General features: G+C 39.6%; 2 protein-coding genes across 2 annotated transcripts in view; one reads left to right on the top strand and one right to left on the bottom strand.

Annotated features, from left to right (window-relative positions):
• Positions 1–4,138, top strand: part of LOC101863754 (feline leukemia virus subgroup C receptor-related protein 2) — a gene marked incomplete in the record, with an annotated part of 100,522 nt that extends 96,384 nt beyond the window's left edge. The window contains 3 exon segments of the mRNA XM_035970696.1: positions 344–449; positions 1,339–1,450; positions 3,680–4,138. Of these exon segments, the coding sequence (XP_035826589.1) occupies positions 344–449; positions 1,339–1,450; positions 3,680–3,825 (364 nt within the window).
• Positions 4,139–9,939: 5,801 nt separating this feature from the next.
• LOC101858644 (probable RNA polymerase II nuclear localization protein SLC7A6OS) overlaps positions 9,940–17,919 on the bottom strand; it is a 15,613-nt gene continuing 7,633 nt past the window's right edge. Inside the window, exons 2-5 of the mRNA XM_005102005.2 lie at positions 16,861–17,364; positions 14,757–15,072; positions 13,357–13,428; positions 9,940–10,172 (exon numbers count right to left, since the gene is read on the bottom strand). Coding sequence (XP_005102062.1) covers positions 10,102–10,172; positions 13,357–13,428; positions 14,757–15,072; positions 16,861–17,364 — 963 coding nt within the window. The 3' untranslated portion in view covers positions 9,940–10,101. The remainder of the gene's footprint in view (positions 10,173–13,356; positions 13,429–14,756; positions 15,073–16,860; positions 17,365–17,919) is intronic.

Raw genomic sequence — 17,919 nt, 5'->3', positions numbered from 1 at the left:
CACACACACACACACACACACACACACACACCCACACTGACACACATCCACACACACATCCTCACACACTGACACACATACACACACACACACATCCACACACTCACACCTACATATTATATGGGCTCATGCGGGCACTTACACCTACATACAGACTTACTCACCTACTCAAAAATCTTTTTGACATGTGAAAACAAACAAATTAACAAAACACAAACAAATTAGCAAACAAAAAAACAAGGAAATAACAAACTTACTATTAGTATGTTCATTCCTCTCTTCTTGTCGTGTTAAGTAAATCTTACACTTCCACCCACACTAACTCTTGTTTGATTGTGTTCAGGTTCTTCATGACAGGGTACCTACCTGTAGGGTTTGAGTTTGCGGCTGAGATTACCTTCCCAGAGTCTGAAGGGACATCATCTGGCCTTCTCAACGCATCAGCTCAGGTATAATTTTACAAATTATTAGTCAAATCTAATCGACTAGGCCTACTGTATATCGAGATCCACAGGACTTGCCAAAACAATCCTACAAAGAACTGTACAAGGAAAGAGAAAGAGAGGAAGGTAGAGAAGGATATTGGAGAACAACATTACAGAGTGGACCAGAAAGACGGGTCCTCTGTGCCATAGACTAGAATGATACTAATTGGGCTAATGCGTGTCCTGTGTACAAATAGTTATACAAATGATGATGGCATAATTATACTTGTGTTGCAAGTGCCGTAAATCTCTTACTAAAACTAAAAAATAATTATACCAATAGCCGAGGACTTATCCTTTCTTTGTTGGCACAGCAGCAGCCTTATTCTACCTTTCATCACACTTGAAGAGCGGTTTTCCAAAACTCAGTAAGTCAATTTTGACAAGTGCCTGGTTTCACCACGATGCCACACACATACATTGTCTAAAACAGCCATATGCATTGCTCACAGTCGAAAGTTTCATATCCCGGACTCTAGCATTAATAAAATCTAAATCATTATATACTCATGTGTACATAATAATACATAAATGGGTCATATTTATATTATAAACGTGTCAGGCATCGTGGTGAAATCAGACGCTTGTCAAACTTGACTTACTGAGTTCAGGAAAACCACGCTTCACTTAGTCTTATAGCTGGATGAATAATCAAATTAGCTGGTAAAGTGGGATTTAAGTGAAGTATTTTTGCTTCTTGCTGCTTTGGGTTTTGGTATTTGCGTTTTAAACATTTTTTCAAAACTTTGTTTATCAGGGTAATTTTCTTGGGAAGCATTTAGGCATTTAGGGATAGCTTATGTATGGAGTGTAGTTCTCTTTTCTTATTATGCATGTTCACTTTGTTTTGCAGACCTTTGGTATTATCTTCACTCTTGGCATGAGAGCTATGACAGAATCGGTCAGCGTATTGTCCGCCAATATCTTGGTGTGTGTTTTCCTGCTACTGGGCGCCATCATGACAGGTCAGTGTGTGTGTGTGTGTGTGTGTGTGTGTGTGTTGTGTGTGTGTGTGTGTGTGTGTGTGTGTGTGTGTGTGTGTGTGTGTGTGTGTGTGTGTGTGTGTGTATTTTTGTTAGACAGACAGACAGACAGACAGACAGACAGGCAGGCAGGCAGGCAGGCAGGCAGGCAGGCAGGCAGGCAGGCAGGCAGGCAGGCAGGCAGGCAGGCAGGCAGGCAGGCAGGCAGGCAGGCAGACGGACAGATGGACAGATGGATGGACAGATAGACAGTTGAGACAGACAGACAGATGGACCGACAGACAACTAGACGTCATGCCACCAGAGTTCCCCCCATCTACTTGCATCTCTATCTCCTCTGAATTTCATTACCTCTGGCAGCCTTCTACTGATCGATTTACTACCCGTCACGCCATCTGGAATTTAGGGCAGCAACAAAGGATCTCCAGAACTGTCTGTTTTAGGCCATCTTGGTCAAGTCCCATGCGAATGGTTCCACTTCCAGGACTTCTCAGACTCTACTGTGTGTCTCCAGGTCATTTTGAGTCTGCCCCTTTTGCGATGTCCTTCTAGTGTCCAGCGGAGAGCAGTCTTTACAGTACTGTCCCCGTCGTTTTATGCAAGAAAAATTCTGAAATTATGCAAACTGAGCCCAAAAATGTGAAATTATATGATTCTGTTAATTTTAACAAAGAATGATAAAGGAAAATAATCAAAAATCATGCAAAAAATGATCAAAGTTGCTAAATTATGCGGGGTGCATAAAACCACGGGGACAGACAATAGAGTCTGGTTCTCTTTTTAGAACATGCCCAATCCATCTCCATCTTCTCCTTGTTATTATGGTGGTCATGTCCTCTTGCCTACATTTCCGTAAAAGATCTGAATTGGAAATCTTGTCGGGCCAGAAGATTCGGAGGATTTGGCGTAAGCTGGTTGTATGAAAAAGTAGCCCTCTACACCTCACTGATATTGATCTCGTGACCTGTAGGTTTTCTGGGTCTTTTCCTGCTGGAAGCACGCTAGTTCGTCACATGCCTCAACTGTGCCCTGCATGATGGAAGTTACACACTCTCAAAAACATTTAATTAATGATTGATTGATTGTATGAATTGAATTTGATTTTTCAATTGTTTTTAACGAAAGAACATTCATTGTTGACATTTTACAGGGTAATTTAAATTTGCTTTGATTTGCATACAAAAAGGTAGAAATATTGAACTACACAAGCTGAATTCTGAATTGACACTTAAGAGGGACTAACTCTACACCACCAATTTGAAGGTGGAGAATAAAAAAACTTAAGTTACAACTACAGTGTTCAAGTGCTGTAATTATGACTGTCATTAGTTTAAATGAAATTGTGACAAACTGGGCAGCCCCCTTCCTGCTGCCCTCAACCTCGCCCTTGAGAACTGCAAATGTTTTTACTTACACAACCCCAATAGATGCAATTTAGATAATTTTATTTGACAAGCTGATTTGACCTTGCTAGCCCAGGCTAATCCAGGCTGAGAGGCATACAACATCTCTGCAGGAAAACTAGGCAGTGATGCTAAAAGCAAAAGCTCCTCACACATGAAGCGAACTTGCATAAATTCTGCATTGCTTAACCCCAACACTACAAATGCCAGTTTTGAGAACAGAGAGCATCAGATTAAACTAGCTGCCAGGGTGTTTAAATCTAGTTCAACAAGATCCGACTTTCTTCTGTTCGGGAGATGGCAAAGCACTCCACCCCATGGATCTTGGATTAGAATTTGGTAAAGCACGAGTTAACACTCTAAGTTAGTCTAAGGATCTAAGGAAAGAAAACTTGCCAACTCTTTGCCAACACTTTACCGACACCATGCCTCCAACTTACTGCATTAACCCTATCCGTTTGTCGAGTTTTGCTATCGTATCCATACGACGTGGGGGAACTCTGGGCCACCACTTTCCAAAGAGGAAATTTACTCGTTAATCCGATCCGTACGCTTTGCATAGCAGGGTGTCAAAATGATTTTTTGAGAAATACTGAAAGTTTCAAAGAGATCTTCATACTAGAACTATTTTAAAATGTGAAGAATACTACCCCGGGGTTACAAAATGACCCCAGGGCGTACGTATAGGGTTAACAAGGCTTTGAACCAGATTCGTTCAGAAAGAGAAAAAAGCACTGTACCTGTAGACTAACGACCCCCGTAGACTAACAACCTCCCTCCTCCCCCCACCCATGTTCTATTTTCACAGCTATCATCAAACCTGACTACCGACGGCAAGAGGCAGGAAAACAGATGGTGGCAGAGGTATTGGGCCAAGAGACAGAAGTCATAGTGGAAGTGCCCGGAGCTGCGATTCGAGACCCAAAGGACGAACTACTTGTACAGAACTCATAACATAGACTGTTTTGTGTAACTTTTGTAACTGTGAAAGAATCAAAACGATATCACTAGAGCAGGGGGCGGGGTGGAGGGTGTAAGGGTACTGCAGGGATGGAGGGAGAGGGCGGCAGAAAAACAGAGAGAGACATAGATCTAGAGAGACAGAGAGAGTGAGAGAGAGAACTATGAAGGGTGCCCACAGTGACAGGCCCAGATGATTTCATATGACTGTCTCAGTCATTTTAAGCAAGAAAAATTCTGAAATTATGCAAACTGAGCCCAAAAATGGGAAATTATGCGATTCTCTTAATTTTAACAAAGAATAAAAGAGGAAAATAATAAGAAATTATGCTAAAAAGGATCAAATTTTGCTAAATTAGGCGTGGTGCATAAAACCACAGGGACAGACATTATATGAGGAGAAGGGAGGACTGATATCGGCTGATGAAGATTCAGCTTGCAGCATGTGGTATTGTATTGACAGAAGACATAGACTAGTCATCGTTCAGTCTGTTCAACTTGCAGCATGTGGTATTGTATTGACAGAAGACATAGACTAGTCATCCTTCTATCTGTTCAACTTCAACATTCAATTCATAGTGCATAAAAGCTGTCCAAGTTCTGTCATAAAAGCTGCCCAAGTTCTGTCAGTACACACATCTTAGTGCACTCATATGACGTTGTGCAGATTGCGAGCGCTGTAAAACTCTTACTAAAACTAAAAAAGCACATCTTAGACTGACTTATTTTTAAAATAATTGGGTAGTTTACTCCTTTGCAGCACCTCTTTTTTCCCACCTTCATCTCAGCAAACCTCTTGTTGCACACAAAACTAAAGTATCTCAACATTGTTATATTGTTGATTTTTATAGAATTCAGACTCAGATAAGTCAATGAGGACCACTCACGGTTGGCAAAAGACATAACATGAATAACTGATTGTCCTAATTTTGAACGCCTCGAGGAAGTTACATATATAAATTTATGTGAGGCGTGCTGACAAAATGAGTTACTTTTCAGATTTTAGCCGTGTATGGAAATTGATACACCAACTTTATAGGGGAAGTTTGTACAATTTGTAAGTATGGAATAATAAAAAACACGGTAGACAAACAAAATGGCGTCAATTGAAAATCTATAAATCTGACCCAAGTGTCGATTCTTGGCTGATATGTTCATTTTTGGATTGCGAGAAGTAACTCATTTTGTCAGCACGCTTCACTATTATGGTCGCTTTTAAGGACAAGCAGGCTAACCCAGGTTTTGGGGGTTTCCAGAAATCTTGACCTACATCGAAAGTGGGCATGGTCCTACCTATAGGACAAGTTTGGTTTCATTGGTGTGTATATTTGTTTGGTTATAGAGAAAACTCTCCTTGTTTTTTAAAAAGAAACTGAACAAGGGTCGAAAAACTTTACCTTCGGTTTTCTCAAAACAGCATTTTCGGGATAGCCCCCTTGTGCTTAAGAGCGACCATATATAACCATTATCTTCTGTCTTGTGGCACAGTCAAATATTCGCACTCGCTATCTGTTGAAAAAAGCTGTGAATTAGGAATATCTCATTTATAATTATTTTGTATACATTTTAGCAGGGTATACACTCGTATTAACTATTAGGTCGCATTTTTTAAAAATTATGTAATTTTGAATGCATGACACAGGTTTGTTTGAATTATTTTAATACCCTAAGTAAGTTGAGTTTCAAAGAATGCCCGTATTGTTGTTCTTCAATCATAATGTGAATCACATTAGTTGAATGTCTTTTGTCTGGGCTTTTCAACTAGGAAATTTTGAACTTAACAGTAATATACCGTCTATAAAGAGCAAGTGCTTGTTGAAAGTTTTTGCTCTTGTTTTGCTTAAGGCCTTGATTAACACAATAATAATTAGCCCATTCCAAATATTCGGCATTTGACTTTTTGATAGGGTTTACCCACCGTAATACTGGTGATAATATTCCCTCCATTGCTTTTCTCTTTGTTTAGTTATTAATATAGACGTGGAGGTCTGGATGGGAAACTTTAAGTAAGGGTTAACACCTGCAGGATCCTTAACCAAAAGAACGGGTGAGGGCTAGACGGTCAGCGAGTTAGTAAGAACGTATAGGGTGAGGGGTATAGGACACGGCTGTTATTTGATGGTGCAAGTACCTCCTATTGTATATTCCCTGTTCTGCACCTTGCCTTGAACCCCTCAACCTGTTGTTATTCGTCAGTCTAATGTGGTCTTCTACTTCTACTTCTTTGATAGTGATTGAAACAGTTCTATGCCCACTTTGCCTCAATTTAGATCAACAGAGAAGAGGACTTCTTTGACCTGTCCCCATGGTTTTACGCACCCCGCATAATTTAGCAAAATTTGTTCATTTTTTGCATAATTCCTGATTATTTTCCTTTATCATTCTTTGTTAAAATTAACAGAATCGCAAAATTTCACATTTTGGGCTCAGTTTGCCTAATTTCAGAATTTTTCTTGCATAAAACGACGGGGACAGTTTGACCCTGTCTGTTAGGGCCAGCCACGGCTGAATGGGATACAACGTTCCAAAAGGCAGACAAAGACAATAAATCGATATATATATATAGGCTATATATAACTCTGCAACTCGAGAGAATCAAACTTCTATCTTCTGTTTGCTGTGACAAAGAGCATAGCTATGACAGCAAAGACACCGGTGGTTTCTGCTTCCATCACCTTCATTGTTACTATTCTCCTAATCATCTCCTGTAAAAATGTGACCGTCGTCATATCAAATTGTCATAATCTTAAATTTGAGAACATATTGAATGTCTTAGGCCTTTAATCTAAAGAATTCAAGTATTGAATGATATATATATGTGTGTGTGTGTGTCAGTGTGTGTGTGTATGTGTCATGATGCAGTGGAATCAGGCGCTCGTCAATTTTTGGGCATGTGCAGTTATTGGTATTGGTATCATCTGAAAGTTTGTTCATTTGCCTTGCTTTCAACGAAAAAAATACCTGTTTATCTTGAATAGAAGTCGAGATATTTACGCTTGAAGCAGATGAGGTTACCTGGTTTCTGTGGTAAAATTAGCGAGAAAATGGCAGTCAAAGTTTGGTCCTTTCAATAGCCTCAGAGTCCTTGAAAACTGAAAAAATACATATTTGTGCCTTTACTCAACGTTTTTCCAGTGAAATTCTCAAGGAAATGTGTATTATTACTATTATATGGACTTAAAGGCGTTGAGCCAAAAAACAAAAATTTGATAAAAATTGCTAAAAGATGAAGGAAAAATGCCTGTTCCTTCAATTTAATTATTTGATGAGCGCCTGATTTCTCCATGATGCCATTATTAAGCAAACAAGCAAAGTGAATTTTTCAAAGGTCTTATCACGAATGCTAAGTTTTTAAAATTCATTTGTGAATGTTAATGTAGATGCATGTATTGATATAGCCATATAATTATGATGAGGGCCCTCATATGACCTTATGCAGCTACGAGCGGTGTAAAGCTCTTACCAAACTGAAATAGATATATTTGTATTATTCCGAGCATGTTTATGTGTGTAAATGAGTGTGTGTTTGTGAACATGTGCACATGTGTGAGAGTGTGTGTACATACTTTTGTGTGTGTGTACTTGTGTGTGAAAGGCATGGATATTTGGAGGTCTTGAACTTAGTTTCTGTTTTGCTCTGAGTGGGTTTTGTGATCATAACCGGCTTACTGTTGTTAACAAATTGTGCATATTAATATTATGTATCCATAAAACCCCAAATCACAAAACCCATGACAGTATCACATAATATTGCCTGTACACATACACTGTAATAAACGGACTGAAGACAATATAGGACTTTCTTTTCATTTAAAGTTGAATTTCAATCTCTTTTCACTTTTTTCCAGAGACAGTTTCTCTATTCACTTGTCACTCTCTGTTATTGTGCTTTTGAGATCTGCTTTGAAAGTTGAAACTACATCTTATCAAGTCTGGATTTTTATTATACAATAACAGATTATATCTTGCAATTTTTTAATGAAAAAATGTTTCTGAGCATTTCATGTCTCTAGTGCGATGTAGTAAAATGAGCCTGTAAAACTTCTCTGTTGACATCCACCCCTTAGCGCTCATATGACCTTATGCAGTTGCGAGCACCATAAAACCTGTACTAAAACAAACATAGGAAAAGGAGGTGGCCATTGCTATATGGCTCAGTTGAAGTGGCCCCAAATGAAATCTGAAACGATTGCCTACCCCTGGACAAAACAATTAAACCATGTTTCTTTTATTTGTTATTTTATCTTGTGCACACATCCACCTCAATTTGTGAGTGCACTGATAGCTCAGTTTTCACTTTTTGTCATGATGACCTATGGTGCTTATGACTTTGGTTCCAGTTGGACATTTTTGAGGTAGTAAGTGTTTTATGGTGCTCGCAGTCGCATAAGGTCATGTGCATATGAGTGCACCAGATACATTAAGCATTTTCAGTTTGGTAGGAATTAATTTTGAATTTTGCCTGGATGGCAGCTGACACCTACTCTTATCGAATTTAGGACCACCAAGGGATCTTAACATACACAACTTGCACATGGGACCTCAGAGATTATTTCACCCTCATCCAAGAAGGCTAGGTGTAAGATCTTGCCTACCCTAAGATCAGGGGTGTGGTTGAAAGGCAACAGAAAGAAGGAGCCATGGGAGTAGCACTAGCAGTAGAAAGAGTCAGGGATGCAGAGGAGGGGGCAAAGAGGAGAGGGGGGCAGGGGTTGGGGGTGGAGCAGAAAATGGAGCCGAACGCAGATATAAGAAATGGTTAGAGAGCAGGAAAGGAGGTGAACAGAGAAAATTTCAGAGAAGAAAATGTTCCATTGCTGTCAGGTTTTCAGCCCGGGACCTATTAAATGAAAAGGGAACACCGTACCTCTAGACCATGAGAGTCCCTAGTGGGGAATTATTGAGCTTGGATTGTGAGGAGCAATTTCAAGGCTCCCAGTTTACCTGGCTCAGTCTAACTGGAGATGGAACTTTAAATTCCCTCAGAGTGTGCGAAAGAATTACCTCAGAATGTTGAAAGAGGCATTAGACCCAAACTATTATCAGTGCTATAATACCAGCTTGTGTCCCACAAATGTGAGGCGTGCTGACAAAATGACTTACTTTTCGCATTCCACAAATGGAGATATTGGCCACAAATCCGCATTAGGATCAAATTTGTAGATTTTCTGTCGATGCCATATTCTTTACTTATAACCTATCTTTTATAATTGCATTCTTAAATATTGTAAAAACTTCACCTATAAGCATGACGTATCTATTTCCTAAAGGTTTGAATCCGAGAAGTAACTTATTTTGTCAGCTCGCTTCACATTAATCTCTAGTGGGCTTAGAGAGCAGCTTCAGAGATGATGAAACTCATTCTTGCACAGCTAACTTTGCTGTTGAGTTTGGTCACTCTTGCCAAAGTGGAGAAAATGAGAGAAATTTTATTATCTTGGGGGGGTCTTTCTGCTGCGATGTCGCATCTCTCAGCCTGGATTGACCGTGACAGGCTGAGTCAGAAGCCCACCTCCTAAGTAAATGGTCAAAACTGTGTCAATGGGGGTGTAAAAACACATATATTTTTTTCTTTAACCTTATCCGTATGCCCTGGGGTCATTTTGTACCCCCAGGGTTGTATTCTTCATTTTAGAATACTTCTAGTACGAAGATCTCTTTGAAACTTTCAGTATTTCTCAAAGAATCATTTTCACAGACTGTTATGCAAAGAGTACGGATCGAATTAACAAGTAAATTTCCTCTTTAGAAAGTAGTGGCACAGAGTTCCCCACGTCGTATGGATATGATAGGGAAACACGACGTATAGAGAGGGTTAACGATTACACCATAGACGCCTGTATGACATGCAAAGTAGCACAGAGAGAGAGAAAACCATTACTTGTGTCACTAGGGCGCACGGTAGACTGACAGATATGTGGTGTGACACATTGATAAACACAGATGGACAGGTAGGTAAGAAGACAGAAAGACAGAAAGACAGATGGACAGACGGACGGACGGACAGACAGATAGACAGACAGACAGACAGACAGACAGACAGACAAGCAAACAGACACATATATTTCACCAAACACAAGAGGTAACAAACTCAACTGACCATTCATGGAAGCAAGTTTTAAGATTTTTATTTTATTTATTTTTTTGTCAGGCAGGACCAGCATACACCACAGTAAGAAGCAAAATGAATCAATGGAGACCGGTAAAAACATTGCATACATTTATACACTAAGCGCCTTACTATCATACATGTACACATGTACAAAATATTTACATAAATTCGTCATCACTTGAACCTTCGTTTTCTCCATATTCATCAGCGTCGTCATCAGAATCGGCCTCTGCAATGAAAAAAAAAACAAACCCATAAAAATTTGTTTTTGTAAGAGCTTTATGGCACTTGCAACACAATAAGGTCATATAAGTGATCAAGATTAGAGGTGTTACAAGAGAGCAACAAACACAAAAAATAAGAAGGAGAGATAAGGATGACAGATGTTTGATAGGAAAGAAGGAGTAAACCACACCAGAGCACCCGCCAACCACCCACTCATAAAAGTTTTGTTATTTTTCTAGAGTATGAAAATGTTCATGTTTGAAATCAGAATAAAGAAAACAGATATGGACATTTTAGTTTGAGATTTGACAACCTGCAGGGAAGGAATTTTTGTCTTTTCTTGCTTTTTTCAACTTATAGAATTAAAATTTTGACAAATATTGAGCACATGCTGCTGATACCAAGAATCAAGAAACTGCAATTTACAAGATTGAAAAACTTTTGTCTTGTGGCATCTTGTGACACATTATTAACTGGCGGACAATATATAACATTTGCCCAACGGACAGTTACACGTTGGTTTCTTTGATTTCATTATTTTGATGAGTGCCTGATTTCACCACGATGCAACGCACACACACACGCACATCTTAGTTGTAATATATCTCGACTGAACTGCTAAGTTTTTAGCAAAACGAATGTTTTAGCAAGCCAAAATTAGGTCATATAAGTGCCTAATATCTAGAGGTGCTACAAGGAAGTAACAAACACAATAAAAGAAAAAGGAGAGATAAGGACGATAAATGTTTGATGGGAAAGAAAGTGCAAACAACACCAGAGCACCCGCCAACCACTCACAGCAAAATCAAGCAAATCCAGATTTTCAGAATTCCTGTGAAGCAAGAAGTTCACAGTTTGTATACACCCCGGAAACACAGTTCACAAGATTTACCAGACAGTTAACTGAAACACCCCTTAACTCTTTATCTCCGGCAAGCCGCTCCCAACAGTTTGCAGTCGGAACCACTGTGCCGGTGAGCCGCTGACAGCGGATCGGTCACATTCCTTTACGATGACTTCGACATCAAATTACTTTTCGGCACCTGCCGAAAACAGGTCTCTTACTTATACCAGAAGTTCATTCATTAGATGAAGAACTATCAAAATAGGAATGCTAGTTTCAATTTAACGACCCGTTTAATAACGTTTTTGTCATTTTGAGATTTAGCGCCAAAATTGGGCCCCGGCGGAGTGGCTTTACCCACCCTGGAGATAAAGAGTTAAAATGACAGAGGTAATTGTGTCAGGCCGCTGTTGAATCAGCCGTTCGCTCGTTTTTGGGCATGTGGAGTTAGTGATATCATCTTAAAGCTTTTTCATTTACTTTGCATTTGATGGAAAAAGTATCCATCTACCTTGTATACAAGTCAGGATATTTGCAATTGAAGAAGGTAGGGGTCGTCTTGTTTAAGAGGTAAAGTTAGCGAGAAAATGGCCGACAAAGTTTGGTGACTTTCATAGTTCGAAAGTCCTTCATAACTAAAAGTTAACATTTTTTGTGCTTTTAATCAACATCTTTCATTAAAATCCACAGAAATATGTTTTTATATAAATATATATGGACATAAAAGGTGCTGGGGTAAAATTTGTGAGAAAATGGCCGCCAAAGTTAGGTTATTTACAAAGCCTCAGAGTCCGTGGAAACTGAAAATTTACATTTGTTGTATTTTTAATCAACGTTTTTCAATATAATTCACACTGAAATAGGTTCTTAACTCACTTGCGACTGGGCCCTTTCACCAGCCACAAGCATTGAAGACTGGTGTTTTGGAGGGTATTTCAATAAATCACCACAACTCTCAGAATTACCCTATTGTAATCATTTTTTGACACAGTAAAGTAACATTCAAGCTTAATCTAATACAAAAAACTAAAGTTGTCTAAGTTTAATACTTTAATTTGTACGATTTTTTTAAAAATTGGCATGAATTTGATTTTCGAAAAATTTCCAGAGACGTGACAAGTAGAATGAAATTCACTGCAACAACAAAAATAAAAGTTCAAAGTGTTCTGGTTTGACTTGTATACATGTGCAAGTGTTTGGTGAAAATATAAAAGCTGGTCTGTGCATTGATTCAGACCCATACACTGAATTACATGAGACAGATGTACGGCACGACGTTGTGATTTCGTTGCGCGAAAAACAACACCGGTACTAGTGCTAGATCTAGCCCTAGAACTACGACTCGGGCCGTGTTCGGGTACATATCCAGGATCCTAACTATTAGACACATCATATTCTGAGACACTAGAACTAGTAAAACGCACAGAAGTATAGAAAACGGCGAAATTATGTGATTCTTGTTCATGCGACTTCTTCGACCGTTACTACGACGCGACTGTCGGATTACTATGAGCTGTATAGAAAAAAACAAAGCGCGAGTTCCGGTCTGTTCAACCCCAGTTGGGGTCACTGTCTTTCACCTTCAATAACTTAAAAACTACCGGCCCCAGAGATACGAAACGAAGTCTAAGTAGCTCAGGCTTGGCCAAACAAGGGTACGAGGCGGGTCTCGCGATCCGTGCGTGATTTGTAGAGCGAAAAAAAAATTCCAAAGTTGGTCACGCAGGGCTTGTGAGACCCGACGCGAGCGTCATGGCGGGGGTCACGCAACTGTTGTGTGACCCGTCTGAAGTGAGTTAAAAGGACACAGAAGGTATTGAGCTGAAAAATAAAATTTCAATAAAAAGCGCGAAGCCAGCGGAAAAGTTTCAGTTTCTTTACTTTCGTTATTTCGGCGAGCGCCTGATTTCACCACACTGCCTCACAATTTCCTTCCTTCAGTCATGGTTCAAAAACTCATCATCACACAAGACTTATGATTACTAGCTAACACTCAGAAGACAAAACCCAGCCCCTCCCTTCCTGCTCAGCTGGATGTTGATAACTTTTTAAAAAATAGACCAACTTCCTTTCATCGAGAAAAGAAACTTTCAAATGTTGAAAGAAAACCACGAGAATATGTATTTTTGGGTGTACAGGTGTTCCTCGAATTTACTTGAATCATTTAAGGCTTTTAAATGAAGTTTCAATAAAACAGCTATGGCCAAGTTAGCGAGGTCACCATTGACTTTCCCAATTTATCATGGCAATTCCAAGCTTGGAGAGCTGGACTTTGGGGAGACTGTACTTAACAATGAGTAAAACAAGACATCAACTATCGAGTCGTATTGTGTACGGTACTCACCAACTTTACACTTGGATCCTAAATACTGGGCTAGCATATCACCATCATCCAGAACATTTGTATCAATCATATCTGAAAAAAGAAAAGAAAAAGAAACCCAGCACAGAGGTTAATTTCACTATCCAAAATAACAACCATGCTCAAATAAAACTTGAGCGTAACAAAGTAAATCATTACTACAGTCTTTGAGAATGAGGAAGAAGAAGAATTACTACAGTCGAAATTGTCAAAGACGGCCACTCACTGTCCAGGACAAAAGTGGTAGTCACTGACAAGGTGGATGTCTAGCGCAGTGTCACTATATAAAATGTGAAAAACATGCAAGGGAGGAAATAGCAAGTAGCCCTTTGTACAGGTGATTGTCTTCGCCAGATGACCATTAGAGCAGGTTTGACGGTATTCTAATAAAAAAGGTGATGTATCTGTATATAAAATGAGAGTGGAAAAACATTTGAACATCTAAATTTTATCTAAAGTAAGTTTAAGCCAGCTCTTTAATTTACCATGGCCAGGAGTTGGCGTTCGTTGCTCAACTTAGAAAAAGAGGCAAATGGCTCCTTAGTTAAAGACACACTTGAATTGTGATACTATTGTCTTGCCCTCACAGAATTTTAGTTTTAGTTTTAGTAGAGGTTTTACGGCGCTCACAATTGCATAAGGTCATATGAGCGCCAGAAGATTAGAGGTATAACAAACATAAAAAAGAAGAACAATAGATGTTTGATAGGAAAGAAGAAGCAAACCACACCAGAGCACAGAGTGACCCAAAATTGTCTCTTAACGTGATGACCAAAATATTAGTTGTAGAAGAAAAGAAAATTTGAAGAACAGGGAACTGAAAGTCAGAGCATGAAAAGTTCATATCAATTAACCTTTATTTCAATTTAAAAGTCACCTATATAAGCTACACTGTAATAACCCTCACAATACAATAATAGTAAAATCTAGGAAAATTTAATCTCTCTTCACTACAATGCTCCATTTCAAACTTCAACACCTACTTGCACCATGAGCTGAAATAAAAGTACACTTAACACTTTGCCGCCTCATCTCGCAGATCTGCCATGTTTTCCACCAAGTTTCTTTAGATTTTCCCCAGAAATGCCTTTGCCTTTGATGGCAAGAGTTTTTACTATATGAGCCTTGTGGCGGTAAAGTGTTTAACTTGTCCAAGACAACCAGCCATTGTTGAGGACAAAGTGGCAATCATAGACAGACGGTCCTCTTTGAACATATCATTAAAATATAGAAACAAAACAACAACAAAAAATTACAAAGAGGGGGATTTGAAGCTGTCTTTTGTACAGGAGATTGTCTCCCACTGACGATCGTTAAAACACACTCAAACGCAAAAAAGTAACCTTTGGGAGGCAACAACACAGGGGAAATTGCTGACATACCTTCAGCGTAATAACAGTCCCCGTCATCGTTCTCAAAGAAATGAGGATCTTCGTCCGGGTAGTCATTCCTCCAGTTGCTTTCATCATTGCTGTCGTCTTCATCATCGTAGACCAGCTCTCCGTCGGGCCCCTCCTCCTCCTCATTCACAAACTGGTCGCAGATGGACTGCACCGTCAGCACGGCTTGGACATCTAGACCGCTGAGGTTGCTGTGAGTGTAGTAGAGGTCGTAGACATACTCACTTTCTGCCAGGGGAGCCGAGACTTCCGTGGACACCATTGGCACACCATTCATGGTGATCCCACTGGAAGAGTCCTGAAAAAAAAGCGAAACATTTATTAAAGAACTGCTCATATTACACCCCATTTCATCCCCTGAACCTACAATATACGGTTGCTTTTAAGGAAAAGCGGGCTAACCCAGATGTCAGTGGTTTCCGGAAATCTTGACCTACACCAAAAGTGGGCATTGCCCTACCTATAGGAGAAGTTTGGTTAAATTGGTGTGTATATTCGTTTGGTTATAGAGAAAACTCTCCTTGTATTTTAAAGAAACTGAACAAGGGCAAAACTTTACATTCGATTTTCTCAAAACAGCTTTTTTCGGAATAGCCCCCTTGTGCTTAAAAGCGACCGTATGTGCTCCCTACCCTAGGGATGACTGCTTTACTTCACCCTCCTAGGAACAACAGCTTTACTTTCCCCTCCACACTCTCAGTACTGCATTCAGTGTGTAGAAAGATACAGGGGAGCACACTCAGAAAATTGAACCAAAAAGGGAAAAGTTTGTTTTAGTAAGGGTTTAAGGCACTTGCAAGACCATAAGGTCATATAAGTGCTGAAGAATAGAGATGTTACAAGAGAGTAACAAACACAAAATAGACGGAGGGGAGATAAGGACGATAGATGTTTGATTGGAAAGAAGGAGCAAACCACAACAAAGCACCCGCCAACCACCCACGAACGAAAAAGATTTATGCATGTGCATTGCCCATTTTCATAAGAGAGCGAGGTATCTCTCTCCTTTCAGGTAGCCATATGTAGCATGTTATTTTGGAAGTTACTTAAAACTACAGGGATGCATACAAGCCTTCACAACCCTCTAACTTAAAACCATAAAAACTGAGAAAGAAGAGTTGCTAAAATTCAGAAAACAAGGACTGACTTAAGACTTTTTCACAGCAATGCTGCACACCTCTGTCATTTAAATGTTTGACATTTTTTCTAGTTTCTAGCTAAGTATTTTTTAAACAGCTATACGAAAGCTCAACAAAAGAGCCTGACAGAGATGTTCTTTACATAGTTTTAAGCTGTCAAATAGTGTAAGCTGTTGAAAAAAGTATTTTATCTCATGTTACAATATTACCCTACATGGTGACACCAATAATATATCAGTCAAACTGCCTTTTTAAAATTAAAATGAACACTGTCAATATGCATGCTCTAAACCTTCGCAGAAGAAAAATGACTAAGATTCTTTTTGATGAAATACAATATAACATACAAAAAAAAAAAAATCTCTACCTTTACTTTATAGTGAACTTATCTTCTTCACAAAAGCAAAGGTTGAAGTGAGCTATTTTCCAGTCACTGGGATACATATCCTTTCCATTAGGCAGCTTGCTTAGAGTTAACAGACAGACATTTGGCAGCTTAACCCTATCCGTACGCCCTGGGGTCATTTTGTACCCCCGGGGTTGTATTCTTCACATTTTAGAATACTTCCAGTACGAAGACCTCTTTAAAACTTTCTGTATGTCTCGTCCTGTTTTGCTATCGTATCCATACGTCGAGGGGAACTCTGTGCCACCACTTTCCAAAGAAGAAATTTACTCGATAATCCGATCCGTACGCTTTGCATAGCTGTCTGTCAAAAAGATATTTTGAGAAATGTGGAAAGTTTCAAAGAGATCTTCGCAATAGAAGTATTCTAAAATGTGAAGAATACAACCCCGGGGGTACAAATGACCCCAGGGCGTACGGATAGGGTTAAATGAACAGATGGGCAAAAAGGGTACATTCGGATGTTGGCACTTCGTGGTATGTAGGTTCTGTCCTTATTCGGCAACAACTCCGACACACAGTACAAAAAACAGTAACTCACATTTCCTGAGATCAAACCAGCAAGAGCTTCTTTCTCATCATCACTTTCAACATCAAACATGCAGAACATCTTGTCTCCTTTAGTAAGAGCAGACGGTGCGGCAGGTTTCGTAGCAGGGGGCAACTTGGCGTCTTTCTGCTCGGCAATCTGAGCAGGTGAGTTTGTCGTGAAGGTAGAAACCAGTACATCTTGGCCAGAGTTTTTACACTGCCCGGCAGACTGCGTAGATGGAAGCTTGCTATTCTCTTTATTGTCGGACCCAGCAGATTCTGACGTCTTCTCTGATTCCTCCCCTTTGTCGAGAAGGTCGAGGTCAAGAGCCCTGCGAGTCCATGTCACCCTGTATCTGTTAGACCGAGAAGACTCTGACGCCTGTTCTCTCAATTTATTGGAGAGCTTATCCTTGGGTCCCCCATGTCGGAAACCACTGGAATGTGGATGCATCTCTCGGTGCAGCTTGGTTTTTCTGATTGCTTCTTTGATGTGCCGGGAAACCGGTTCATCCTGTTTGACAAAAAGGGGAGACGAGAGTAAAAATACAAAATTTATTAGTTTAGTTTCAGTAAATGTTTTACGGCGCTCGCAATTGCAGAAGGTCATATGAATGCCAGAAGATTAGAGGTGTTACAAGAGAGTAACAAACATAAAAAGAAGAAGGGGAGATAAGGACGATAGATGTTTGTTAAGAGAGAAGAAGCAAACCACACCAGAGCACCTGCTAACCACCCACACAAAATTTATGATCGCTGCACATTATTTACATGGTTTACCTATCTTATAGACAGTATTCGAGACTTACTCAGTTTTCACAATATTATCTCCTGATCTTCTAGGGAATGTGGAAACCATGAGAAACTTTTACAGGCAAAAACAATAAACACTGCAACTAGGTACAAATAATTTTAGCTTGTAAATCGATTAATATTGCACTAATAATTTGACCTCAAACCCCTATCTTTTCAGTTGATTAATACTGTTTGTGAATTTTTAAAATGATAGCCACGCGAGATTAAGTATCTTCGCAAAACCGCAAACATCACAGGAAGACCCACATACCCC

Source organism: Aplysia californica, unplaced genomic scaffold (genome assembly GCF_000002075.1).
Source record: "Aplysia californica isolate F4 #8 unplaced genomic scaffold, AplCal3.0 scaffold00308, whole genome shotgun sequence".
NCBI lineage: Eukaryota > Metazoa > Mollusca > Gastropoda > Aplysiida > Aplysiidae > Aplysia > Aplysia californica.
The sequence above is the reverse complement of the archived record's forward strand: the minus strand, read 5'-3'. Positions and strand labels throughout refer to the sequence as shown.